The sequence below is a fragment of the Pelodiscus sinensis genome, chromosome 1, assembly GCF_052426305.1.
Source record: "Pelodiscus sinensis isolate ZL-2025 chromosome 1, ASM5242630v1, whole genome shotgun sequence".
NCBI lineage: Eukaryota > Metazoa > Chordata > Testudines > Trionychidae > Pelodiscus > Pelodiscus sinensis.
Window position 1 is genome coordinate 15,399,667 of NC_143052.1, and position 27,919 is coordinate 15,427,585.

A 27,919-nucleotide genomic window follows, 5' to 3' on the forward strand; every position below is an offset into this window, starting at 1 on the left:
AGCCCCAGCCACCGGAACAGGGCCCACCCCCACCACGTGGCCGCCCCAGCCACTGGAGCAGGCTTCCTCACGTCACATGAATGTGTCAGGTCCCACCCCTCCACCCCAGCAGCTCCCTCACCACGCCATCTCAGCCAGCCCTGCCCATCAGAGCAGCTGCCTGCTGCGCGAGTGCTGCTGTGCCGGTCTCCGGAGGAGGTAGGCGAGGGAAGAATTTTTTGGGTGCAACCGCGCAGGCGCACACCTTAGCGGGAGCAGTGGTGGTGGCCTATACCCAGGGTTTGTGAAGTCATCAGCCTTGATGCAAGAGTCCCTGGGTGAGCTAAGCAGCAGGTCAGACCCACTGTTGCCAACTCTTGTGATATCACTGCAAGGTTGCTGGTGTGGGTTTCTTTTTTTAAATACCACACGTGCTCCAATCTCAGCTTTCACCTTTAGGAAGTTTCTACCCCTCACGATTGCAGAGAAGCAAGTGCATCTAAATTGGTGGTGTCCAAATTGTCACTTTAACACCCCCAGCCCTGACCAGTAATGGCACATGCCCATGCCCTAGGCCGGGGGCTGCAGCCAGGACTGAGGGCTGGGAGTGGAAGCTGGGAATGGAATCAAGGCTGCAGCTGCAACCAGGGGTGGGGTTGGGGAAGAGGCTGGAATAGAGCTGGGCTTGATGGCACTTGCTGCCTGCTCCATATGGGGGCTGGCCCAGGCCTTGCCGTGCCACCCCAGACATTCCTCCATGGCCCCGAGGGGGCATGCCCCACAGTTTTGGGACCACTGAGCGAAAGGTTCAGAAGGCAAGTCAATCAAGTCTAAACATTCTTATTAAATTGAAAAAAAAAAACCCAACCCCACAATCTCTTATGGTTTTGAAGCTAATCTCATGACTTTTGGGGACCTGACTCAAGGTTTTTTGAGTCGTTGGACTTGGCAGTACTGCAGCTTAGGTCACAACAACGATCCTTGATGGCTGTCAAATTGATGGATTTAAAATTGATGTCCAGGGCTCGAGTGTGGATGAACCAGGCTTGGGAATGTTATCCCAACCCTTTGCCTTTCCATTCCGGGCACTAGAAGCTTCCAGGCCCCTTTTGCCCAGCAGGCTACAGTAACTACTAGGGTGCCCTGTATGCTCTGTGTGGGGCAGACTCCCAGAGCAAATGCCGCACCGTGGGGCTAGTCCAGCGATGGGCAACCTACGTTTGTGAGCGGGTCACATGAGTAGCCCTCTTTCAGCTCAGTGAGCCGCAAGACGATCTCCTGGGATAGGGTAGTTTTGCTAACTGCGCTTGCAAAGCTATCATTTGCAAGGTGTGCCTGCCTACTGAACCGTAGCAGCGCTTTGATTGGATGCAGAGGGAGCACCTGGCTCTCACAACCCCATGTTGTGTGCAATCTGCATGCACCTTGCTTTATGCGCCCTTGCTTTCCACGACCGCCACTTCAGTAACACCGGTAGGAAAAAACCTGACACGGATGGAAACCAGCGGAATCTGGCAACTCTGCACATGGACAACAGTAAACAAAATGTCTTGCCGGCCACACGTAGAACCCAGGTAGGCCGCATGCAACCTGCAGGCTGCAGATTATCCACCACTGGTCTAGCCCCTCCCCAAACATGAGAGAAGTAGCAGCTCTGCTCCCCTGCCACAGTGCAGAGAGGGGGAGCTAATGGAGGTAAGAACTCAGCAGAAACCTGTGCCCCGCAGGCCAGAGATGGGGGCAGTGACTGGAGTCTGGCACTAGTTGAGACTAGGGAGCGAGAGGCTGAAGGGGCCTTCTAGGAGACCAGGGGGATGCTGGGTGTGCAACTGCTAAGAGCTGTGGGCATTACAGGGGAAAGGGGCTGCGTTCTCTGTGTGCACATTATATGTGTGTTTAAGGCTGACACACATGGGCGCTGGGGGAAGGAAGAGGGGTTCAAAATTCCAAAGACAGACCCTTCCCCCCAAAATAAAGCTTTTTACAAATCTCATGATTTAGGGTCAATCTCATGATTTTTTAACTCCTGGGATTGGCAGTCTTGCTTTTTATAGGAGCCTGGTCCCTTTAAATGCTTGGCCCTTTAAATTGGTCAGGGGCCAGCAGCTGTGGCCTTAATTTGGCCATTTTGAAACTTGGTTGCTGCTGACTCTATTTACTGTCTTTCCTTGTGGTAAGTAGGTGTTTGGTTTTCCCCTTCTTAATGCTGAGTGGTCTGCGTATGCATTATGCTTGTGTTTCACAGCTATGGACAAGATATCAGCTGCCAGCATGTGGGGGACATTCAGAGTTTGCCGTGTAGTCTACAAGTTCTTCATGGGTTGCTATCTTTGTCATTGCGGGAGGGGATTTTGGACCCTGACCGCTTTCGGGCTTTTCCACAGAAAGCATCCGTTTGAAATCCAGCCAGTTTTTAAAATGATTTGAAAGTAGTTCCAGGCTTTGCACCTGCCTCTAAATCCCCTTGTGGATTACAGTGGTTTTACTGTCGTGCTGTCCAAGTTTTGAAACCCTGCCGGTCTTCTGTTTCTGTGTAGGAGCCCTCCCGCTTCCCTGCCCCAACAGACGGCTCCGTAGGGTGCCAGGTGTCCGGTTTTGAACCGGACAGTCCAGTATTTGAGCTTTCTGTCCAGGAAACAAATTAAGTAAGTTTTATTATTATCATGAGTATCAGTATGTAGTTGCATACTGCCTGGCTGGTAGACATGCTCACACTGTGTGTACACAGCTATGCAGTAGAGAGGAGGGGGGTGGGATGGAATCCCTGGGGCTGGACTTGCCTGTGCGCCCTGCCGGGATCGTGTGTGGGACGGGCAGCACCCTGGGATCTGCGTGTGCCCGGGCCGGCCCCGCTCCCCCCGCCCCCTTCCAGCCAGTTCCCTCCTGACCAGCCCCACTCCCCCTGACCCCCTCTCAGCCAGCTCTGCTCCCCCCCAGATGGTCCCCCTCCCCCAATCTCTCCCAGCCAGCCCTGCTCTCCCCAACCCCCTCCTCCAGCCCCCTTCCCACCAGCTGGTTCCCCCCGGCCAGCTCCGGTCCCCCCGACCCCCTCCTGGCCAGCCCCGCTCCCCTCCTGTCCGGTCCGTCATCCCCTCCCTCCCCATTCTGAGATCACGTGTGTCTGGTATTTTTTTGAAACCCATCTAGTAACCCTAGGGCTCCAACTACTTATAAATTGACCCAAAAGATTGCAGCACAAAGTGGAAATAAAATAGAAACAAAACCACCTCTCCTCTCCTTCCAGATCTCTCAGCTTTAAGAATCTTAGCCTAAGTCTCCACTGCCACTTTACTGCCACTTTCTGGCTCAGGAGTCTGAAAAATAACCCCTGCCCCTCCAAGCGCAGCAAGTTACAGCACTGTAAAGCACCAGTGTAAACAAGGCTACAGAGGCTCCCAGCACAGCTAGCTACTCCCTTTGCGGCTGTGGTTTACCTAGCGCACTAGAAGAGCTGCTGCCATGGCCACACTGCTGTAGCTGTGCTTTAAACTTTTAAGTGTAGACAAAGCCTTAGCTACTGCTTGTAACAGTCCTAGGTAAAGTCTTTCCAGAGGTGATATTTAAGTAGATGGTGCCCTTTGAAATATACATAGCCTAGCCCCAGAGCTGTGTAGCCTAACTCTGTGCAGTGGGCCCTCAGTTTAGTGGAAGTCTTGTTTCTTCTTTCTCTTCCTGTGCAGAGACTGAAAGAAAACTGAAGGTTCAGTGGTTGCACATGCTGATGTGCTCTGGCTGTCCTGGAAGTCTTAGGCTTCCTTCCCTTCTCTCACTATTAGGCCCAGGCCTGCACTACAGGCCTACGTCAGTATAACCATGGGCAGTGGGTCACGCTGCTGCTTGGGAGAAGCAAGTTCCTCAGCCTGAGGCCCTGCCCATATGCTGCTCCTACTCTGCCCAGGCTCCATTTGCTCTTCACTGTCTCCCTCTTCTCTTTTCTTCCCCCCTCTCCTCACCCCTTCCAGCCAAATCCCTGAACCCAAATGTAGCAAATGAAAAAAAAACACCCCATTCTTCTAAAATTTCTTTCTAAAGAAATTGAAGCATGTTTTCCACTGCACACCAAATTGTGAAGACTGGACATGCAGAAGGTACTTAATTTAAAAGCACTAAAATTCGGAACAAAAAAAGTTAGTCAGAGACTTTTTGATATATCCTGAAGTATGCCAGAGATTTATTTCCAAAAACTTTGTAGTAAGGGCAAGTCAGCTGTCCTGCTTTGAATACAACATTAAATATGGAATACATGGCGCAGCATGTTTTACATTTTCTTAATCAGTATTTCTCAGCTGATTTTAAATGTACTCTTAAGCCTTCATAAAGTAATCATTCCAGATTACTGCATATTTAACGCACTGAAAACAAATATATTATTCTTAATCAGAGGGGTGTAGTGTGTTCATAACAAAGTTCATTGCTTTTAGAAAAAGGGAACGCTAATTTATTTTGTGTGATCTCCATAACGAGACATGTTTATGAAATATCACCATATGTTGCTATTAAAATATGTTTCCAAATATTTTAGGCATAACAAAGGATTTTATATCTTACTAAGGACTGATTTTGGTGGCAGGTTCTCTTGAAACGAATTAATTAGACAGATATAAAGAAAGGGAAACTCATTTGTCCAGCTCTGTGGAAGAAGAGGGCTATTGTCCATAAGGCTACGTCTAGACTGCAAGCCTTTTTCGAAAGATACTTTTGAAAAAGCCTCTTTTGAAAAAGAGCATCTAGACTGCAAGCAGTACTTTCGAAAAAGGAAGCCACTTTTTTGAAAGAGAGCACCCAGGCAGTCTGGATGCTCTCTTTCGAAAAAGCCCTGTTTGCATTCAGGAATGCCTTTTTTTGAAAGAGCACTTTCGAAAAAAGGCGTTCTTCCTCGTGAAATGAGGAGTACCGCCGTCGAAAGAAAAGCCGCATTCTTTCGATTTAATTTCAAAAGAACGTGTCTGTAGTCTAGACGCAGGTGAAGTTTTTTCGAAAAAAGGCTCCTTTTTTCGAAAAAACCCTGCAGTCTAGACACAGCCTAAGGGATCTCTTCAAGGGAGCGAAAGGAGGAAGATTACAATAGGGGTAGTCAGAAAGGACAGGAAGACTTTGGCAGCAAGTTTTTGTATTACTGTAATTTAAAATTGTGTGTTTTAGATAAGGGTGGTCTTTTGAGGAATTTATTTATAAAAAACCTACATCTTTGAAGATCAAGCATTTAAAGCTAATACTCAGATGGAGCTTCTCAAAAATCTATGCAAGGAATTTTTAGAGATGTGGGCTTTTTTAATAAACTTCAGCAACAAACTAACGAACTATTTAAAGCCAATTTTAAAAGCAAATTTTAAACTAAGTTTCTATAGACATTATAGTAATCCACAAACTAGGGTTGCCAGATGGTTTCACAAAAAAATGCTGGGAAAAAATTCTGTTGACCAAAAAAACGGTAGCAGGAAAAGTTGAGCAAAACAAAAGGAAAAAAGAAAGGGACCAGCGCCAAAATGCAGTCGTAGCCCCTCCCTCCGCGGGAATGTCCCAAGTGGCCTTCTGTTGGGTGCCCGGTATTTTCTGAATTTTTTTACCGGATGGAAGGCACAAATACCGGGCTGTCCAGTTCAATAACAGACACCTGGCAACCCTATCCACAACTACTTTTGTCAGTAAATTCAGAAACTTATAGTATAGACTTCTGGGTTGGCGCACATCTCTTAAATGGCTTCCTCACCACTTAATGGCTCTTTTACAGGTTCAATATTATGATAATAGGTCTAGCAACCTATTGGCTGGAACATTTTTCACTTTTATGTTACTAGACTCATTGAGGCAGGGGTGGAGAAGACTCACCAGGCTGCAACAGCCTGCTTTGGGAGCCTGCGGGAATGGTCGGGATAGGGATAGGAAGAAGGGAGGTATTGCTTCCCCTTGCCTCTTATACCCGCCTCCCATGGGTATTACTAAGTAACTCAGGGTGAATCCTCTGAGTGACTTCAGTTAAATCGGCTTTAATGTCCCATGTAGACACCGTTGCGTTGATGGGAGAGCTTCTTCCACAGACATTGCTACCGCCTTCCTGGCAGGTGGATTAACTATGCTGAGATGGGAGCATCTTCGCTTAAGCACTACAAAAGTGTAGACCTATCCCTGAGTATCCCTCCAGATTTACATTGACGTCGATGTGATTACAGTGAGGCACGATGCTTCCAGGAGCCTCAGGTGGAGCGTGGTGCAGAGTGGCGGCTGCTACACCACTTAACCAGGCGCCGTGCACGTGTAACCAACTGGCCAGTATGAAATGGGTCTGATCCAGAGCAGGAGCCTGGCAGCAGGGGAGACGGGAAAGGGTGTTCTTGCTCATCTGCAAGCCTTTCCAGGAAGCAACACCTCTCCTGCTTTTGGAAGGGAGATTTCATCTTTGCCCTTGAAATGAGAACCACGCAATGCTGCCAGCGCAGCGCCGTCTCCTTCTCGTGACCAGATGTTTGATTTATTCCGGAGCCCTTGCGCTGAACACTCGGTCTACTGATGTAAACGTGGCTTCCCCCTTTGCTGACGCAGCAGTGTCTCTTGTCCCTGCATGACCAGCTGGAACAGACCGAGGATGGTAATCAATCACAGCATTAGAGGTGCAGCGGGTCACGGTTGGCCTGCCATCCATTATCCCTGCATGCGACTTCGCTGCGTAATTGTTCACAGCTTTGTGTTCTTCTGGTAGCCGCTCAGACATGTAATTAGTGGAGCTGGAGCCTGGGGCTGTATCTCAACAAGTTGATTTCTCGTTCGTTGCTTGGTTAAGACAGATTGAATTTGGAGGCAGGTTAAAGCATTTGTAGGTATTGCACGTCCACACGGATTAACCACTGGAGGCCTGGCACTTCCGGCGCAGCCAGTCCCACAGATGCTTGGGGGGACTGGTGCTATGTGGGCCAACAATTCTCACTTGTATTGCAGGGGAAGGATGGTGCAGTGATGAGAGCACTAGCATATGACTTGGGAGACCTGTGTTCACTCCTAGCTCTGCCCCAGGCTTCCTATGTGGCCTTGGGCATGTCTCTTAGTGCTAGATTCATAAGAAGGACTTGGGCACCTAGCTGTCCCCTTAGGTGCCAAAGTGCTGTGCAGAGGCATTCACAAAACCACAGCACAGCTCTCCCTAGCCCTGCCGGCATCTCAGGTCCATAAGTGCTGACACTTCCACAGGTCAAGTGATGCCAAAACTTCTACCGATGGCTATGCACAGAGCTGGCTATGCCCAGACACTAGCAAGCTGCTCGGTACCTAATTCATGCCCTGTCCGTGGTGGGGTTCACGAAGGAGGCCGTCCTTCACTTGTGGGGCTCGAACCAGTAGGTGGGTTCATGACTTTGCTTTACAGCACACTGCCCGACTGGGCCCAGCACACATCCCTGCTGAGTCGTCCTCGCCCCCCCGCTTCTATCCCATAGTTCTAGGTCAGAGCACTCCCCTGGGGCACCCAGATACAAATCTCCCCTTGGATTAATGGACTTGAACGCATGTTTTCTCCATTCCTAGGGGAGGGCCCGAACCACCAGGCCGTGGAGTGATTCAAGTCCAGGGCCTATTTGGGTCCTTCATACAAAGTGAGTGAGTTTCAATGGGAGAACCTGAGAAAGTGCCACACCAGGATACTTTCATAAGAAGCTGTTGTCCATTCAAGTCCATAGCCCTTTATTTGGGGTGCAGGTGACCAGATTGTCCCTATAAAATCAGACTGTCAATACGTGGAGCTTTGTCTCATAGAGGTGCCTATAACCTCCCCCCGTCCCCCCCCCATGTGATCTTGCTACCAGGGCAGGCTGGTAAGTGAGACCCTAGAGGTTTCCCAGGAAGAGTCCAGTTGCTGGGTGAACTCAGCCATGCTTGCCAGATCTGGGGAGGGATGGAAAGAAAATGGTTGACCTGGGTAGATGAAGCATAAAATAAGCCTCACGGTCAGGGCCGGACCGAGCCATTCTGGCACCCCGGGCAGACAGTTTAATTGCACCCCAGGTTGGGGGAAGGGGCCATGCGCGGCCCCGCCCCTGCGCCGGCGCGTGGGGGAGGGCTTGCGGAGCTGGCAGCAGCAGGACACAAGTGCCCAGCCTGGCCCAGCCCGGCTACTGCCGCTGGCGCACAGTCCAGGTCCGCCCGGGGAGGCCGAGCCTGACCATGCAGGGCCCCGCAGCCATGGGGGAAAGGGCGCTGCTGGCCGGCGCTGCAGGGACTAATGTGGCCCCTGCCCCGGGCGGCCGCTGCAGGGTGGCTGCTGGGAGCTGCTGCAGCTCGGGAGCCGGGCGCGCAGCGCCTGATGGCAGCTACAAGGGGCACGGCGCACCCCTTACAGCTGCCATCAGGCACCCCCATAGGTTGGCACTGCGGGCAGCTGCCCAGCTACCCCCCCCCTTAATCTGGCCCTGCTCATGGTAGAGAATCGCTCTCATTCTTACTCCCAGTCCCTAATCTTGAGCCCATTGTTTTCCAGTGACTGCAGTGGGAGTGCCATTGGAACCTTAGCGAGTGCACTCAGGTTACTTACAAAGGTGCGGCTTAGAGTTGGTATTGATCAGAAATACGTCAGGAGTTGTAGCTATGTGGAATCTGCCGCCTTGATAGACTCTTTGGGAGAATGCATTTGTGCCCCCAAACTGCCCCCAGCAACGTAGGACAGCAAGTGAAGAGAAATACCAGGTTTTATTTAGACTACAGGAGGAATTGAAGCTGAGTGTAGGGGCCTGCGGTGGATTTTTGGCAGGACAGTTCATTTAGCAACCTACATCTCTCTACTGAAAGTGCCATTGGTTCTCCAACGACCCTGGGGTTTATGTGGCATTGGAGAGATACAGTAATATCTAGTACTATGGTGGGGCTCTGCATTAGTTCGAGCATAGGGGAGAAGATATCGCCCGCTGAATTGCCAGTTATTTCCCCCCCACACCTAGTTCCTTGTCAGGTCTCCCCCTACTCCTCTCTGGTTCCAAGTCCCAGTCTCCTTGTCCAGTAGCAGGTCTGTCCTTACGCATATGAAGTGGTGTAGGGGACCTGACAACTTGGGGCACCGCTTGCTCTTCCTGTCCCTGTTCTGTGGCTCTGCTTCCTTCAGAGAGGCTCCATTATCTTAAAAGTGAAGACGCCTGCCAGACCTATTAGCCAAGCACTGAACCCGTGAAAGAGCCATTCAAGTGGTAATGAATCCATTCAGCAGGCTTTTGCCAATCCCAGGTCTATATGGTCAGTTTCTGAATTTACTGTTCGTCAGCAGGAACAACGGGTTCAAAATTTGCTTTAAAAAATTTTCACTAGTGTGTTGCTGAAGATTATAAAATCACATCTCTTAAAAAAGTCATTGTTCCCACCTCTGCTGCCATTGGGCCCAGGGCACCAGTTAATAGTGCTGCGTAGGGCCCCATAAATCTTAAGGATGCCCGGCCCTACCAGCCAATCGCAGTCTCCTCGGTTCTGCAACCAATTTCTGTGCTCCACTGGTAATGTTTTCCTCATCAGTTCCCTGATCTTAGCCTCCCCTTCTCCTGGCTCCCAGTCTCCTCACCCAACCAGTTTCAGCTCCTTCCTCCATCTCAGATCTGGATCAGGCCCAGTAACCCCCTCTCTCATCTTTTATTCAGTTTCTTGTTCCTCCAGTCCCAGTCTCACCTGCTCCTTGTTCCAAGTTACACCTTTCCGTCCTTCAGCCAGCTCTTGTCTCCTCTGCATTCAAGTCAGATGGCTTTCTCCTCCAGCCAGGAGCTCAATGAGAGCACAGGAAAGACGGCTCTGGTGTCCAGCAGAGAGCATCGATTGATAGACCTTCTGAACCCCTAAAATCCTTAGTTGTGCAACGGGAATACTACATGTATAGTCTGGCCGATGCTAACATGCGAGAGACTGGAGCATGGTCTGTGAGGGTGGCATCTCTGGAATTTTTAGCGGCTGAATTTGAAGAAATCTCGCAACGCACACACCAGAGCATGGGGAAGCGAGAGCTTCTCAAAGAGAAGGCCATCAGAATTTTAACATTGCAAAAGAGTGTGTCTCTTCCGCTAGGTCCTGTTTGTTCTCAGAAATGACTAAACCATTTTGGCTGAAACTTTACAAAAAATATTTGGCTTGAGGTAGACATTTAACATGGAAAATTTCAGCCCAAACAGAACTTGACAAAGTTCTAACCAACTGAAAACAGGGTCTTAGTGTGGGGCAGTCTTTATAAGAAACTGGGCTACTTGCCCTACCTAGAATTATTTACTTATTTTGTAAGCTTTCTGGGGCAAAGTCTTTATTTTTGGTTGATATATATGTTCAAAGCCAGCACATTAGGGTTCTGTTGTTTTTTCCTGGAGAAATGCAGGGAGCAGTATATGATCGCATCATTAAAGACTTTCCACAGTGCATTTCCACAGGGGGGCCAAACTAAATTTGTAAGAATCTCTTATGGAAAATGTTAGGCAACTTTAATAGAAGAGATGCTATTAACTCCCCAGCAATGTGTTTTATCAATCTATAAATAAAATAATTTACAGCATAGGCAAAAAATTACTTCAGGAAATCCTAATGCATCATTTCTCTTTTTCTCTTCCCCTTTGGAGTAAGTAATATTTTGGGGGGGGGTTGTTGTGGTGGTGGTGGTTGGTTTGTTGTTTTTTAAATATTGGCACACAGGAAAAAAAATATTGACCACAGACTGACAATTTCTTTTCCTTATTCTCTGAGGTGAAGTCGGTACGTGGTATGGTATTTTTAAAATAATAACAAATAAATTAACCCCCCCACCTTAAGAGTACCCAACACCCCTGAGGAAATGTGTGGGAGCAGATCAACCAGACAGAACACTGCAGTATAGCCATATCTTTGTCTTAACTTCACATGGGGATGGTGAGTTTCATCTTTCCTTTGGTCTCTCTTTGCTTTTGGACTGGAAATTCTCTCTGGCAGTATGTTTGATTCTAAGCTCGCTGTGCTTGGAGGATTGTATGTTTCCTCCTGCCAGCGATCAATACAGGTGCAACAAAAAATGCATTTGGAGAGGTAAATAAATGATGGAGGGAAACACCTGTGGTCCTGGTCTTCCTGCTGTCCCCATTATCAGTTTCAGCTTCCCCACAGTCTTCTGCCTCTTGTACACCGCACCATTTCCCTCTGGAATTGAACAACTGCAGTTCACTGGCTGACCCAGCTTATTGGATCTGCTATTTCCCAGCCATGTGGCCTTAGACACAGTCAGCTAAAGGAACTAACCCTGCAGGAGCTCCTGTCCCCACAGAGCAGATGTATGTCTAACGAGCAACCAAGAGTTTAAGACATGTTTCCTGCCAGGGAGTGAGCTGCAAGAAAGAGAGAAAACTTTGATCCCATGGATTACAGCACATTGAATGAGTTTAGCATGAAAGCCCCGGCACAGCTGAACATTTCCTCAGGAGTTCTTGAAACATAAGCACTGGCAGGAGGAGCAGAGCAGATGACCTCATAGAAGCTTGCAGGACTTTAGACAGAGGCTTTGACTGAGCCTTGTAAAAATTAGAGTTGGGATTATGGTGTCTCCTCTAGAATCCACAGCGAAACAGAAAAAGGAAATGATAAATCCTCTTTGCTGATCCAAAAAGTGTGTCTGTTGTGTAATCATGGGGGAAAACACCTGGTTCTCTTCAAACCCCTGTTTGCATTGGCCAAGCTAGAAAGGAGTAGAGTCAGATGCTCTGGGGTGATTTCTCCGACACAGGAGTTCATTTCATTTTCTTTGCATCTTTCCAGCAATGGAGTGTCCCATCCGCCCTTCTTGAGAGCCCCTTGTCTCAAGCAATGTCACTCGCTTTAGGCCCCCAAGTTATCTCTCTCGCTCTCCGTTGTAGAAAATTATTCACCTCAGAAATGCAGAATCGTCCGCCTGACATAGGAGTTGAACTGACGTAAGAGATTGTGAGACTGATACGATGGTAATGGGGGTCCATATAAAAGCCTTAGGTAGATAGAAGCTGGGCAAAGAGTTACTCTAAAGTCAGGAACTCCCCAGAATTCCCAGTTCCTTGCGTGAGTCCATCTTTTCAGATTCCTTCCTTTTTTGGACTTCTTCACATCTTGTCCTCCTCTCCTCATTTGAGCACTGGAAAGTTCTAGAAACTGGTGCTGTGGAACACCATGGGGAGGGTCATACTCTGTGGCTGGCTGGCTGTGTGAACTTGGGTGAGCTACTGATCTCGTGGTGCTTCTGGATGGAAAGAGCTGTGGAAAGGCTCAGTGAATCACAGTTTGGAAAGTGGTTTAAAGACTGCTGAGTGGAAGTGCGAAGTATTAGGAATTGCTGCAGTACGAGTTTTGAGCTGCCTCCTTACACTGGTCCCCAGAAAACTATCCTCTTACGCGGTTTTGGATCTTCCTTCTAGCGGAGATCCTAGGTGCCTATGAAGGCAGCAGGAAATAAGGAAGAGGTTTTGTGTGGTAGTCAGTTAGGAACTGGATGGTGATTCCCCACCTTATTTCACCAGAAGCCACCAGACTGTCATCAGATAGAATCAACTGCAGGTCCACAGTAGTCAGACCTAATTCAGTCCCCTGCACCTATTTCTGTACCTTTACCAATACTCTGAGCTATCTGTTCTGCCAAAACCATTTTCTAATGACCCCTATCCACAGTCTCTGGATAAAAGTGATCATTTGATCCCTTCCTTTGCTTTGAATGGAAACATAATTGGATTGATACAACCTGTGCTGAGTTGCATTAAATGTGTCCACTGACTCCATTGTTTTCCAGATCCGAGACCTTTGCTGAGCAGGCTGAAGGCAGCTAGATGGCTGCTGTACAGACATATGCAGTCAATTGTTTTGCTTCAGAAGGGATCAGGCCAAAAACCTGCCATTTTCCCAGTTAATCCATAATAAATGTGTTCTTGCTTTTGTGCTGACTCCAGGGTGTGCTGGCCTTGGGAAACCCTGAGCCTGGTTCTTCTGATCTCCTGCAACAGTTTCACGCCTGGGTCACTGCCAGCTTCGGAGGTGGGCCCCTCATTTACACTGGCGCATGTAAGAAGTGAAGCAGCAGACTAATTCTATTTAAGTGGAGCAGCCCAACCATGAGCACTGGACTGGCATGGCTGAGACTGTTTGTCTAAACCTGCAGAGCTCTCCAAGTAACTCTGAGGGGGGGTTTGAAGGAGTAACAGGTGTGGGGATGTTGAGCATGTGGACAAGGAGTGCAGTAAGCATGAGTCTTGAGCAGTGGGGACAGCAGACTTGCTGGGCGAGGGGGGGAGTCCTGGGAGGGGAACCACCTGCCCCACGCCTTGAACAGGGCAGGGCCTCAGATGGAAGGGGCTGGGTTGGCGCACACAGCATGGTGCTCTGATGGCGATTTAAAGGACTGGAGCTCCTTTTGCTGCCACTGCTACAGTAACAGCAGTGATGACCAGGCGCTCCGGACCCTTTTGAATTCCTGGACCCCTGGGGCAGCTACCCCTTCCTCCCCCCACCTCGTTAGCAGGCCAAGTCTTGAGCTCTTGCAAGCACTGCCAGTCCACATCTACTGTTAATTGCTAACAGGCCAGGGGCTTAAGGCTAGAGGGGGGAAAATCGCCAACTTTCTGTTAAACGATACAATGGAAAGTGTGCTGAGCAGGCCGTTGCATGCATCAGTAAACAGGAAAGCCTGTGACGCTCCCTTTCTCTGTCCTTGTAACTTCTGAGTTTAAACAAAATCAGCAGCTGGTGTCCGTCTAACTGCTCATCGGACTGACGGCTGGAGAGAGAGAGAGACGGCATTGAGCTGTGGTCTGAGACACCATGGGCTCTGCAGCAGGAGTGGGAGGACTGGGGTGAGGTTCCCAGGAAAGGGGCTGTGCAGTGTGTCTCACAAGAGTGCCTCCGAGCTGTGCTGCACAAAGCCCAATGCAGAGGGCTGTGATATTAGTGGACGTGGTGTCACAGAGGACAAAAAGGGACCTGTGGTGGGATGAGAAGGTCTAGCAGAGGGCAACCAAAATGATTAGGGGGCTGGAGCACGTGACCTATGAGGAGAGGCTGAGGGATTTGGGTTTGTTTAGTCTGCCGAAGAGAGGAGTGAGGGGGGATTTAATAGCAGCCTTAAACTTTCCTGAAGGGAGGTTCCAAAGAGGATGGAGAGAGGCTGTTCACAGTAGTGATGGATGGCGGAATAAGGAGCAATGGTCTCAAGTTACAGTGGGGGAGGTCTAGGTTGGAGATTAGGGAAAACTATTTCCCTAGGAGGGTGGTGAAGCACTGGAATCGGTGACCTAGGGAGGTGGTGGAATCTCCATCCCCAGAGGTTTTAAGTTCCAGCTTGACAAAGCCCTGGCTGGGATGATTTAGTTGGGATTGGTCCTGCTTTGGGCAGGGGGCTGGACTCGATGACTCCTGAGGTCTCTTCCAGCCCTAGGATTCTATGAAAGCTTCTGCCAGAAGGGTGGGACTAAAGAAGGATCAGGTGATGAGTCAGGCTCGGAGGCCTTATGAGGGATCATAGAATCATAGAGCTGGAAGAGACCTCAGGAGTCATTGAGTCCAGCCCGCGGCCCAAAGCAGGACCAATCCCAACTAAATCAACCCAGCCAGGGCTTTGTCAAGCTGAGATTTAAACACCTCTAGGGATGGAGACTCCACCCCCTCCCTAGGGAACCCATTCCAGTGCTTCACCACCCTCCTAGGGAAATAGTTTTTTCCTAATATTCAGTGAGGATGAAAGAGCTCAGTTGGGGAGAAGCCACAAGGCTCAACAGGTGGGCTGGTTCCTGGGAAGGGCTGAGACACCAAAGAGTGCTGTGGTACATCTGCACAGCCTGCAGCAGTGGGTGTCCCAGCCTGAACCAGCTGACTGGGACTGTTGCCAGCACACTAAAGACAGCTGTACAGACAGAGCCGTGCCGTTGTGATCCAGGCCCTCAAGCCTGGGGTGGGGTGAGGAGGGGAGGGGAGTAGTGGGCTTCAGAGCTGGAGCTCCTGCCCGAGCCTACATGGCAAGGCAAGCCTGAATCTGTCAGCCCCGCCTGGGAGGCTCACGGCGGAGCGCTGTGTAGACAGGCCCTTGGAAGGAAGACTTAGGCTCCATTCCAGAACTGGGGAAAGGCAGTGGCACTCCAGCAAGGGTCTGCACCCAGAGCACAGGCAATTCTTTGGCACTTCGGACATTTTGTTACTCTGGGAGTGAACTAGCCACTTGGGAGTGGGGAGGGCAGGGAGTGCTGGAGAAGAACCCCTACAATGCGGTGTCAGGACACCAGCAGGTGCCCTTTAGATGAGGACATTCTGCTACACAACTGGGATCTAATAGTGTGTGCCCCAGGGGGAAACTGTGAAAGGTGTGTTTGCGAAGTGACTGGGTCCGTGCACTGCTGAAAATCCAGGCTGTGGCTGGGGGAGCCTTTGTTAGTGCTTCAGAAAAACAGTGAGCTAAGCAGCTCCTTTGAGGATGTTTCCTCTCAGCCCTGGCTGCAATATTTCCTACGCTCCTAGGACTGTGAGTATCACAGACCCTGGAACTGGACAAGTCTTCCCAGGGATGGGCACCTGCCACTATAAACATGCTCTGCTCAGCTCTTTGAGGCAGACTGATCTGTGGGGTATCTGGCAGGCGGGACGCTGAGTGAATGTGACTTTCAGCTCCTCCAGCATATGAGCAGTCTAGGGATTATCCACAGAGGAACAAGCTTGACATTTACAAAGCCTCTTACTTCGTAGGAAACTTTCCGCTCAGTTTCAACTTAATCTTGGCTGTAGATAATTGAAAGCTTAACAGGAACTTTTAACACCCTTGTGCTTCCAAACAAAATACAAGACCGTGGATTCTGAACCTCAGGAAAGAAAAGCTTGGAAAGAGCTTGAGAGTCCCGATTAAGGAAGAATGCTCTAACAAACTGTGTGTGTATGTACGCGTGTGCATGCATGGGTTTGTAGGTACACATTAGGGATGTGATAGTGCAAACTGTTAACTGATGAGCCTGGGTTTATTGGTTAACCTTCATGATTACACGCTGCCCCCACCCCCATGCTGCTGCCTCTGTATCCGAGGCAGCCGGTGGGGAGGCGGGAGGGAGAGATGAGAGCCAGTGCATGTGGGGAGCTTGCTTTTCTTCACTGATACAGAGGCAGCAGTGCAAGGGGAGAGGGACAGGAGGCTCCACGGGAGCCAGTACGCATGGGGGAAGCTGCCTTTCCTCCTGTGTGTAAATGTTGAAAACTTCAGCAGTTACACACAGGGCCGGATTAAGGTGGGGGCTAGCCGGGCGGCTAGCTGGGCAGCTGCCTGGGACGCCAACCTATGGGGGTTGCCTGATTGCAGCTGTAAGGGGCGCCGTGTGCCCGGGGGCGGGGGCCGCATGGCACCTGATTATAGCTGTACCGGGTGCCTCACGCTCAGAGGGTGGGGGGCTGTGCATGCGCTGCATGCCTGCTGCCCAAGGTGCCAGAATGGCTCGAGCCGGCACTGGCTACTCGTTTATCTGAATACATGCATTTTAACATCCCTACTACACACATGCCCTGTACTGGATGGAATCAAAAGGAGTCCGTTATAGGTCTTATTCTTCAGCTTGTCTGGTAGAGGCCTGCACTTTTGGACCAAGAAGATCTGAGTTCTATACCTGGCAAGGTAGCAAACTTCCAAATGGTCATTCAAAGCAGCCTTATTGAAATTACTAGTAACCGATTTCTGTTAGGGAACTGTTAGGCCCAGGCCTCTTCCTTCAGCAGCTTGCGGCTTTTGTTACCTAAATTAAGTGTACTTTAAAGGAATCTGCCCTGGAGCTATTCCTCCCAGTTACAAGAGAAAATGATAAATAAAATAGCCACCTCTCCATTTTCCTGTTTTCAGAAGTCTGTTTTGGGAAACCAGTTCTTGGGACACAGCTGAGCTTTGGGGCTGCCACACTCTATTTCTATAGGAATCAGGAAGATGTGGGAGTTCTAGTGTGTGCAGGAATTGAAATCCTCCTTGAATGGAAAAGCTTTTGAATATGGGGTAATAAGGAGATATGGTCGTAATTCTCTATGGTTAACTCCAACGACATTCAACATCATGGACCATGTTGGCCCTGTGACCACGGAATGATGCTTTTGTCATTAGCTTTATACCATGGACACATTTTTCCCATTTTTATGATGATTCAACCCAGCTTGCTTAGAATGCCGCTAAACATTCTAGAAGGAAAGGGGTAAACTTATTCTCCGCAGTAGCTGAGATTGGTACAGTATCTTCTCTGTTGGTCTCTAAGGGGAGCACTATTTAATTTCAGTTAACATATGTAAAGTGCTTTGAGGAGGAAAATCCAATGCCAAGTATGATTTCCTTTAATTAACTTTGAGCTGATTCTGGTGCATTAATGACTCTGTTCACATTCCATGCAGCCAGGGGGACGAGAGTAAGGCCAGCACGCTCATTTCATTTATGAGACTTCCACTCGACTTGAAACCACATCTCGCTATGATACTCTCTTATTAATTAACAATGCCCCTCTAGCCCTAGGAAGGCCTGGCTTTTAAAGTCCTACTCGAATGCACAAGCAGGAAAACAAGCACTGACTTCCCTCCCCAGCCGGTGCTATAAAAGGACTGCTGCTGATCAAGACGCATGGATCCGCGCAATGAAATGAGCCAAGTGAGAAGCAGCCATGTAACAGCTGCAGCATACAGGGCCGGCCCATAACTTTTTGGCACCTGAGGTGGGGAGCTCAAAGGATGCCCCCATGCCCCTTCGTTTGGGCCAAAACTTTGAAAGGTCTCAATTCTGTGGGTCCTAGTGGTGCTCCCCCCCCCCCCCCAGTCTGGCACCTGAGGTGGCCGCCTCAGTTCGCCTCATGGTAAGGCCAGCCCTGGTAGTATGAGCTCACCCTCCCCCCCACTGTTGAGGGGGGGTGTTGATATGGGGAAAGGGAGCTGCTCAGGCTGGAGCCTGGGATGAAGGATCCTCTTCTCCCCCTTCCCCCTCCAGTCACAGGGTTCAACAGCTCAGGGTCCAGCTCAATCCTGAATGTGCACACAGGCACTTTACAGCCCCATGGGCCTGCATCCACTAACATAGGCTGGCTGTGGTTGTTTTGTTGCTGGATATACCCTCGTTTTCTTCATTGTGCCACCTGCAGTCAACTTAGGCCTAGCTGTGCTCTTCCAGGGTCTGCTGTGGTCGTGAGGAAATGCTTTGCTGCAGATGAATCATATTGCCCCTCGGCAGGGATCCAATTTTGCTGTACTCAAGACTGGAGCTTTTGTTTTATGTAGTGAGAGAGCCAACCAGTCAAGGGACAAAGAACCCCTGAAAGCCTATGGCTAGATCATATGCCAAAAGATGGGGTACTTGTATGGCTCGTCCAAGATTCTACGGCCCACAATGGTGAGGTTTTTGTAGATGTTGCTGTCTGAGACCCATGGGTAGCATTTTTCATCTGAGGACCTTTGCAGAGATGAGCTGTGAAAGCCTGCCAGGACTGCTGGGGATGTAGGTATGTGTTTTCCAGGAGGCAGACTGAGGGGCAGAGAGATTAAGTGGCTTACCCAGGTTCACATAGTGAACTAGTAGTGGAGCAAGATGAGATCCCAGGAGATCTGTTTGTAACCATTAAGCAGTGCTCATTGGGTTCCACTACAGCCTTGTGTGGAATACAGTGTCTCATACAGAAAAGAAGAGAAACACCAGCTATTAAACTCTGGCCTCTGCTCTGCTTCATATACCTGTGGAAAAATGCCTATTCTTTCTCTCAAATCCACCAGGAAAGAATTTGTTTGACTCACACTTGGGCTAGAATAATTGCTTCTGGCTGATGTATAATTGGCCACCGGTAATTGTTTATTCCCCATTGAAAACCCACACTGAACTGTAGTCCACAGACCTAATCACTGAACCAAACTGCTGGTCTCTGTCTTACCATTTTTGGCTGCACAGATGTGCACTGACTAAAACTAATGTTGGAAATAGTATTGTGTGTGGTCAGTGTTCTGAGTTTTGGGTGAAATATCAAAGTTGTTATGACCTGAAATTAAAATAATTGTGAGTAAATAGGGAAGGGGAGTGAATTTTTATAGCAATTACTTGGATAGATTGGTGGACTCATTTGACAGACATTAAGTTTCATCTGCTGTCCAGGATCTCTCATGTTCTTTCACTCAGGCCTTTGGGTGTATTTGCCTCTTTGGTAATGGGAACTTTTTTCCTATGATGGGAAGGATTCTTTGGCCCTGGGAGACTTTCTGTTCCTGTGTATAGGAGAAATTGGGTTTTCATTGGGAATAAATGTTAAAAATATAGAGCCAGATTTTGATCTCCATTGCACTAGGGTAAAGCTAACTAGAGTGGAATTTATTTTGTGGAGTGTGATTGCTATAAGAAGCTTCCCTATTGTCCCTGGTTCCAGAACAATTATTCTCCCCTTGCTTCTCTGCAGGCTAATAAAATAAACAACCCAAGGACTGGTAATCATTCAGACTGGTAATCACTGTCTCATTTATATTGCTTTGTTGATGAAATCTAGAGGAAACTTCTAGCCCTGTCCTCCATAATCCTCCTCCGCCACCGCATGCTCGTTGCCACCTGCATGGGGTGGTTAAATTGTGATGATGCTTGTGGTTTATGAGCTCACTTGGTTCGCTCTGCTCTGTCCACAGCCATGCTCACTAAATCGGGGGGAATTTTCATGCTATACCATCTAGGGGCCAGACTGGACCTATGAGCTACAGGCCTCCTCTAATGGCCTCCCCTTCAGGTCTGATGAGTGACACCAACCACTGACATGTGACCAAAGATCGACATGAGTAATAACCGTGTTTCATTACATGCCGTGCCATAGCTGATAGATTCCTTATGTATTCTTAACCATAAACCCCTTGTTAAGGATTTAGGAAATCCTCGCTGTGTGAATCAAATAAAATGGTTCTGTAGAAATGAAAGAAATGAAAAAAAGCTGGTTTTTGAACTGGCTTTCCTTGCAGACCAGCTCCCGCCTGGCACCCCATGAAGAGTAGCTGGGAATTCCTTGGGAGTGGAGATGGAATGCACTGGCTGCTAGCCTCACTCCCGGGAACTACCGAATAGTTGACTAACCGATAAGAATTCATGAGGTTATTCGACTATTCAATTAACTGATATTTAACATCCCTAATATACACATCACAGGACTCTGTGTCAGCTCTTACTAAATACAGTACATGTACATATCTCACAAGTAAGGCAAGCTAGGAAGTTAGAGTTAGATAGAGGAACTATAAAATAAAATGATAAAGGTCTGTAAAATCAGACCAGTGTAGAGAAAGTAGATAAAGAAAAATTATTTACTTGCTCCCAGAACACAAGAACTAGGGATCAGCCAATGAAATTAATAGGTGGCAGGTTGAAACAAACAAAAGGAAGTATTTCTTCACACAACACAGCCAACATGTGGAACTCCATGCCAGAGGATATTGTGCAGACCAGGACTTTAACAGGGTTCAAAAAAGAACTAGATAAATTCACAGAGAATAGATCCATCAATGACTATTAGTCAAGATGGATAGGAATGGTGCTCCTACCCATATCCTCTGTTTCACAAGCTGGGAATGGGTGACAAGGGAGGATCAACTTGATGATGACCTATTCTGTTCATTTTCTCTGGGACACCTGGCACTGGCCACTGTTGGAAGACAAAATACTGGTCTAGATGAACCTTTGTTTGACTGTTTTTTTTATTGTCTTAAGTTAGTGGATATTTGTGAAATGTGGCTCTCCCAGTAGCTGCATATTCAGATGTAGCCTTCTAATAATACGTATCGCTTCAATAAGTGTAGATAATATTTGTAATTCTTACTATTTGGCCAGATAACCCTAGTTGATCTAATCATCCCTTCTGATCTTAAACTCTGTGAATCATGTACGCTTAAACTGGTGTGTGTAGTTACCATGATTCAAAGTGTAACTCTGTAACCATGCAAAAACAAGGCCTGAATTGTATGTAAAGTGAAAACTCTTGCCTACATTATATAATCCTGAAGGGAGTCCAGATTACAGCCAAGATTAGAATGGAAAAGTTTCTGCCTTCTAGTTTAGCATTCAAGTCGCTAGATCACATCTTTAGAACCAGTCCCAAAAAAAGTGAAAACTTTCAAAAGAAACAAAAATGTTTTGGCTTGCATTTTTTTTGTCTTCTCAGCAAAAAAATTAATCAGATGGTCAAACATACAATGAATGTTTGAAATGCCTAGAGGGAAAGAAACACTCATGCTTTCTTGTATTTTTTCATCACTGGAAAAAGAGAGAACAAAGTTTAAAAATAAGAAACAGTAGGATTTTCCCCCACCAAACAGAATGAAAATGTCAATATTTTTGTAGATAATTGTTTTGACCAAAACACAAATATTCTGCAAAATTTTTTTGTCACTTTTTCAGTGAAAAGATTTTTTTTTAAATCTAGTTCCATTAGTAATATCTTATTAGCCTTACTAACAAAAGTGATTAACACACAATGTTTTTATTTAAAAAATGTATACATAGGATTTGAATACCAATAGCAGGAAAACATTTAATTTTATTCAAACAGTTTAAAAATAGAAACACAAAACCTATATACTTTTCTCTGGATTTTATTTTTGACTGAGTAAAACTCCATTGATGGTTTTTAGGATGCTAAGAAAATCTCCAGTCTGTAATAGTACAATTTCTGGAGAACTATTTCAGCCTGAATTATGCTGAAACAACAAGCAGATGCTTTGAAGCTGCTGCTTCTTAGAGAGAAATCAAACTCTTACAAAATGCTAGTATTATTTCAGGCAAAAAATATATGCATCTGTCTTCCAAGCGGAGCAGAATTGGAAGATATCTAAGCTTCAGCTGCTTCTGAGAAACCAAAGCAACAGTTAAGTCTCAAGTTCAGGTCAAATGGTTGCATAAAAGTTGGTACAGGTTCCCTCTAGGTCCTAATGCAAGGATGGTCCCAATCTGGTCTGTGGTAAGGATGTTAAATATCGGGTAATTGACTAATCAAATAGTCGATGCATTTTTGCATTGAATATTCGATTAGTTGATAGGGAAGTGTAACAACAACCCTAGGGCTGTTGCTACACTTCAAAGGTAAGAGCGCCGAAGCCCAGGATCAGCTGGGGAACCCCCACTCACTCTGGGCTCCATGCAGCACTGCCACTTTGAAATGCCGCGAGGAGCCTGACGCCAAGCTCCTTGCAGCATTCAAAGCAGCAGCGCCGCATGGAGCAGCTGACCCTGGGTTTTGTGTGGCACTGCCGCTTTGAAGTACCCCCTCCATCTGATACAGGCAGCAAAGGAGGGGGGGGGTGACTAGTCAACTGACTTATTGGATAGTCGACTAGTCCTTCACATCCCTAGTTCTCGTCAGTAGAAAAGAGCAGCCAATGGAGACTACATATCCCAGCATGCTATGTTATGTCATGCTCTGGGCAGTCTGGTAAGGCTTGGGGGTTCAGATCAAGCATTGCATGCAGGGACCTGTGATTCCCTGGCCCACATTCTTGGCATAAAGATAAGCTGCTGACTTTTTACTCAAGTCAGGTGTACCCATGGCAAATTGTCAGTGTTGCCCTTGGTTGGGCAAAGTCCGGCTGCCCCTGTCCTCAAGTTGAAAATATTAAGTGTATTTGTATTCATGTCACATAAATTGATTATAAAATAAATATTAAAAAGGGGGGACAGCATAAAGAACACCTTCCTTTACTATCTTTTTCTACTACCCTGCCATAGCCTATTGATAGTAAGCAGAGTGAGTTGGCTAAACCATTCCCACCCATGAACTGAAATATGTACACAAGATTGGCATCTTTGTCAACCAATAAGATTGCTGCCTTAACCTAAGCCATTTTAATAATTCCATTTCTAATCTCTTTTAGCGGTGCCCAATTAAGAATGTTGGGAAACATATTTTAAGGGTGACAACCACCAAGAAACAGGATTTACTTAATATTTTAAGAAATTAGACTATCAAATGTTTAATAAAAATATTTTCTATAAGACTTTTAAAATATATACACATTTAAAACTGACTTAATGTTAATGCCCTGCTGATATTGACATGATCCCTACAGTATCTAAACTTAGGTAAATGAGGTTGCCCAGCAACCTCCATCTTGTCTCAAGACAGTGATCACAAGACCGGTGACCTTGTCTACCTTGAAAATTGAAGCCTGCTTGAAAACTGGATTGAATTTTTTTTTCTGGTCCTGATTCACCTCCCATTAGAAATCAGTACCAAGATTGCCACTGACGGTGAGCATTAGATCAGCTCCCGGACACATTTCCAGGTAACCTGTTTTTAAACACACTGGTGCTAGGCAGTGAAAATGGAGCCAAAGTGTATTGATGCTGCTTTTAAGGCTATTTCCCTGTGTGGCTCTTTGGAAGCACCCTTCAGATGGTTTGGTCCGGTCTACAGTGTGCAGTGAAATCTAGTGGAGATCCTGCTTATCTAGAACTGTACCTAAACAAAGTTCTGATTTGTTTTCATTCATGGTTCAAATGCCAATGTAGACAAGGTGTGAGGGCCACATCCTACACTCTAATGCAGGCAAAACTCCCACTGGTGTATTTGGTTGTGTAACAAATGTGGGATCGGGTCCTAAGTCACCAATATCATTGGCCTGTGTCTTAACCCTTGGATTATACTTTAAGGTAGGTCGCATGAGAGTTCTCTTGCTTTAAAGAGTTAATATGGGGGATTTGGCCTCCTGCAGAGGAGAGCTTCTCATTGAGCTTTCGGTTTATCTGCTCCATGTGCCTGTTGTTCTTCCTGGCTTGCCGGAGGGACCTCTTGACTTTCTTCACCCGGTCTCGCAGCTGCTTGTTACGTTTCTCCAAGGTTGCCACCTTCTGCTGCAGTTTCTTCACTTGATCCTCTTCCTCGAACAGGGCTTTCTGAACCGAAGAGCACATGAGCTGAGGGAAGAGTAGAAAGGAAAGAGGACACATGAGCTCTAAAGCAAAGTCAGGAAACCACTGGAGCATGTAAATTCCCTAGACATTCTCTTGATCTCTATACCCCCCGGTAATATATACTATTCCTAACTAGATAATTGTTTTCAGAAGCTCCTCTCCATCTTTCAGTTTTCACCTAAAAGTCCCCTTTCTCTGTCGTATCTGAAAATAAGAACCACCTAGTTCAGATCTTAAGAACATTACCTATCAACATCACTTTAATGAGCACTATAAGGTTAGCCTAGAACGGGGGGTTTCAACCTTTTTTTTCATTTGCAGATCCCTAAAAAAGTTCAAATGGAGGTGTGGGCCCCTTTGGAAACCTCAGACATAATCTGTGGAGCCTCCCATCATCGTCCATGGACCATAGGTTGCAAACTACTGGTCTAGGTCACTGTGGCACTTAGTTTAACTTAAGGAGACCTGCCCTGTTTCTACTGTGTGTTTCAGTTCTGGGATTTGAATTCAGTCCATTGGATTCTGCCGGTTGCAAAATACATAATCAGACCCAGATTTTTTTTTTTTTAAACTCGTCTGAAGTTCCAGGTTTTGGTTCTAGTCTGCCCCTTGTTCTTTAATAGAACTGGAAGGGGATGGCACAATTATCTAAATCTCACACTTGACGTGCTTCCATTGCCTGGAACCACAAGGTCAAATCCTGTCAAGTTTGGAGTCTGCCCTTCCAAAGTTTAACAAAACCCCAGATTTTATGCAGCTCATTATGTAGAGGTCTTTTAGATAAGACCTTACAAAGCAAGATCATGTCATCTTAGTTTGCATATTAACACACCCAAGGCCTTCAGAGTAGAAATGGGTCCTTGGTCAAAAACCATCTTCCCCTCCACCCCCAATCCCACCCCACTGATACACAGCATGCAATGCACCAGCTGACGGCTGCATTTTAGTGCTCCTCACACTCCTGCAGTCCTTATTCAGGTAAAATTCCCCGACTTTGGCAGGAGTTGTGCCTGCATGACAATGACAGGAATGCCTGTATAATTTGCAGAGCACTTTGGAATCATCCAGGATGAGAGAGTCTGAGTAGAACTGGAAAGCTAAGGAATGGTCCTGATGAATAATTTCTTAAAGATGGTATCAAATATTTAAGTAACTTGTTTGTAATGTAACCTCCCTATCACATAGCTACATCAGCGTCATCCTCCTGTAATCATTGAACAATCTGTGGTATCTCTGATTTATAGGGTTTTTCTCTTATTTCAGTCTGTTTTAGGTTTCACTTCCTGTGTATGTGGTTGTCATAACAGGGTTATAAACATTTATTTTAAAAATAAAAACTTGTGCTCTCAAAAATTTGAACCCAGGCATTGTTTGAGGGTAGAGCTTTTAGGGTTGCCAGGTGTCCGGTTTTGAACCGGACAGTCCAGTATTTGACCTTTCTGTTCAGGAAACAAATTGAGAAAATATAAATGTCCAGTATTTTCTAAATACAGGCAGTCCCCGAGTTATGCGGATCCGACTTAAGTTGGATCCGCAGTTACGAACGGGGTTTTTCTCGCCCCGGAGGACGGGAGCAATGGGACGCCCAGATGCGCCACGGTCCCGCCGCCTGTGTCCTCCGGGGCGAGAAAAGCTGCTCCGCGTCTCCCTGGTCTGCTGGGGGGGGGCACAGCTAGTGCGCCTCCCCCCTCCCCCCCCAGCAGACCAGGCTTTTCTCCGGATGCCTGTGGTAGAGCAGCTGGGGCGCTACTGGTTGGTCCCGTAGCGCCGGTCTGGGCGCTACTGGACCAACCCGGCAGCACCCCAGCTGCTCTGCCCCAGGCGTCCCCAAGTCAGCCGCTGCTGAAACTGACCAGCGCTGACTACAGGAAGCCCGAGGCAGAGTTGCTCTGCCCCGGGCTTCCTGGAATCAGCTGCTGATCAGTTTCAGCAGCAGCTGACTTGGGGACGCCTGAGGTTCTTAAGTTGAATCTGTATGTAAGAACTGGCGTCCAGATTCAGCCGCTGCTGAAACTGACCAGCGGCTGATTCCAGGAAACCCGGGGCAGAGCAACTCTGCCTCGGGCTTCCTGTAGTCAGCCGCTGGTCAGTTTCAGCAGCGGCTGAATCTGGATGCCTGTTCCGACTTACATACAGATTCAACTTAAGAACAAACCCTATCTTGTACGTAACCCGGGGACTGCCTGTAAGATGTAATATAGATTGTGATATAATGTCAAGTGTGTCTGGTATTTTTGTTGAAACCATCTGGCAACCCTAAGAGTGTGTCTAGACTACAGGGTTTTGTCGACAAAAAAAGACTTTTGTTGACAAAACTATACCTGCATCTACACTGCCACTGAGTTCTGTCGACAGAACTCAGCAGTTTTGTCAATGGCTGTAAATCTCATTCTACGAGGAATAACGCCTTTTGTCGACAGAGTTCTGTCTGAAGGTGTTATTGCATCTACACTGACCTTTGCGTCTACACTCTCATGTTGACAAAGCGGCTTGCTTTGTCGACAGAACTGGATGTAGTTTAGACGCTCTTTGTCAACAGAAGCTTTGTCGACAGTATCTATCAACAAAATTTCTGTTGACAAAAGCCTGTAGTCTAGACGTACCCTCAGAGTTTTAGGGAAACAAAGGGTTTACATTTCTCACGCATTGTGGTGGTAAGTCAGTACATCTTACCAGAAAACTCTGAAGTACAGAAGCGACTGGAGGGAGTGAAGTCACTTCTAGAGAATTTGTTTCCTCACGTTCACGCTAGGAAAAATTCTTCAAATTTTAATAGTGTGATTGGCATTTTAAGCTACATTGGTCACAACAAGCCATCAAATGTTTTGTATGGAGGATGAGAGACAGGAGTGCTGTCTTTGATTAAATTTAACTTTGTATCTCCTATTGTCTGACTTTTTTTTTTTTTTTTTTAAACAGGCATTGAGGGCTCCCAGAGCTTTGGATAGGTTTCCTTTGGTGTGGCGTTTACATGAGACTGAAATCTAATAAATAAGTGAATACTTGCAGAGATAATAGTGTATAACAGCATGTAATTATGCATGTTTTCCATCTTGTTTTGTAATGTTTTTCAGCAAATGGGAGGTGGTGGGTGGACGGGTAATGTTTAATTTGCTTTGGAAACCTGCCAGACATGGAAAACCTCTGCGGGATAACATTGTAGCAGCTTCCCATTGTAGTGGGCTACTTAGCTTCAGTCCGTTTTACACACGAGCCCCAAAACTTTGCTGGAGACAGAACTGTTTACGGTGACTTCAGTCCCACTGGGGCAGCTTTATAAGTGCATAGCAAGGAGAATGGTAACCCCAAAACAAAGTGCATATACTGTTCAGAGGAGAATGTAATTTTTTTTTGTTCAGTAATGCCTATTGCAAGCAAAATCCCACACGCTATTTGAAAACAACCAGGAATTCTTGGCTTTCCCATTTTCCAGTCCCATGCACAGCATTAGCCTGAACATTTAAGAATATTATTAAATCAAGATAATAGCTTTCACCTGAAATTTCTTAAATCTATCTCTAATGGGGATGACAGTATAACTTTCACGGGGGTGGGGGAGCTTACTCAGTATCTACCTATTGGGTATGTCTACACTATTGTTAAGCAAAGTACAGTAATAGTTGTCAGTAAACTCTTCTGAACCATTACACATATGTACCTATAACACTGGACTCAGCTCAATCACTGGGGTATCCCACTGTCCCCTAGGCTGGACAAGGACTGCCCCTCCAAGACACCACTTTATATACAGGTACAAACAAGTTATACATCACTTCTGACGTGTCAGGTTGCCACACTATGACACGACTTAGATACCACCCATCACCCTGCACCTCGCAGTTTGATTAGAATATCTCTATCCATCATGCTGTCATTTTAGACCCTTTCCTGAACCTGGGTTGGTATCTGCGGGGGGTGTTGGTACTAAGGTATTTATTTATTTATTTTTAAACAAGCTGGTGGTACCATCCTTTTGGAATGTGCTTTCCACTTATGACCAGTACTAATTACACCTGGACCTATTACCAATTAGTGTTTTGCACTGTCAGCTCTGTTTGTGCCAAGTTCTGTGAGCAGGGGCCTGCCTCTTGCTTGCAGCTTAGCTTT

General features: G+C 47.1%; 1 protein-coding gene across 1 annotated transcript in view; it reads right to left on the reverse strand.

Moving 5' to 3' along the window:
- Positions 1 to 21,367: 21,367 nt before the first annotated feature.
- CCDC3 (coiled-coil domain containing 3) overlaps positions 21,368 to 27,919 on the reverse strand; it is a 108,661-nt gene continuing 102,109 nt past the window's right edge. The window contains exon 3 of the mRNA XM_006117099.5: positions 21,368 to 23,815. Coding sequence (XP_006117161.1) covers positions 23,540 to 23,815 — 276 coding nt within the window. The 3' untranslated portion in view covers positions 21,368 to 23,539. The remainder of the gene's footprint in view (positions 23,816 to 27,919) is intronic.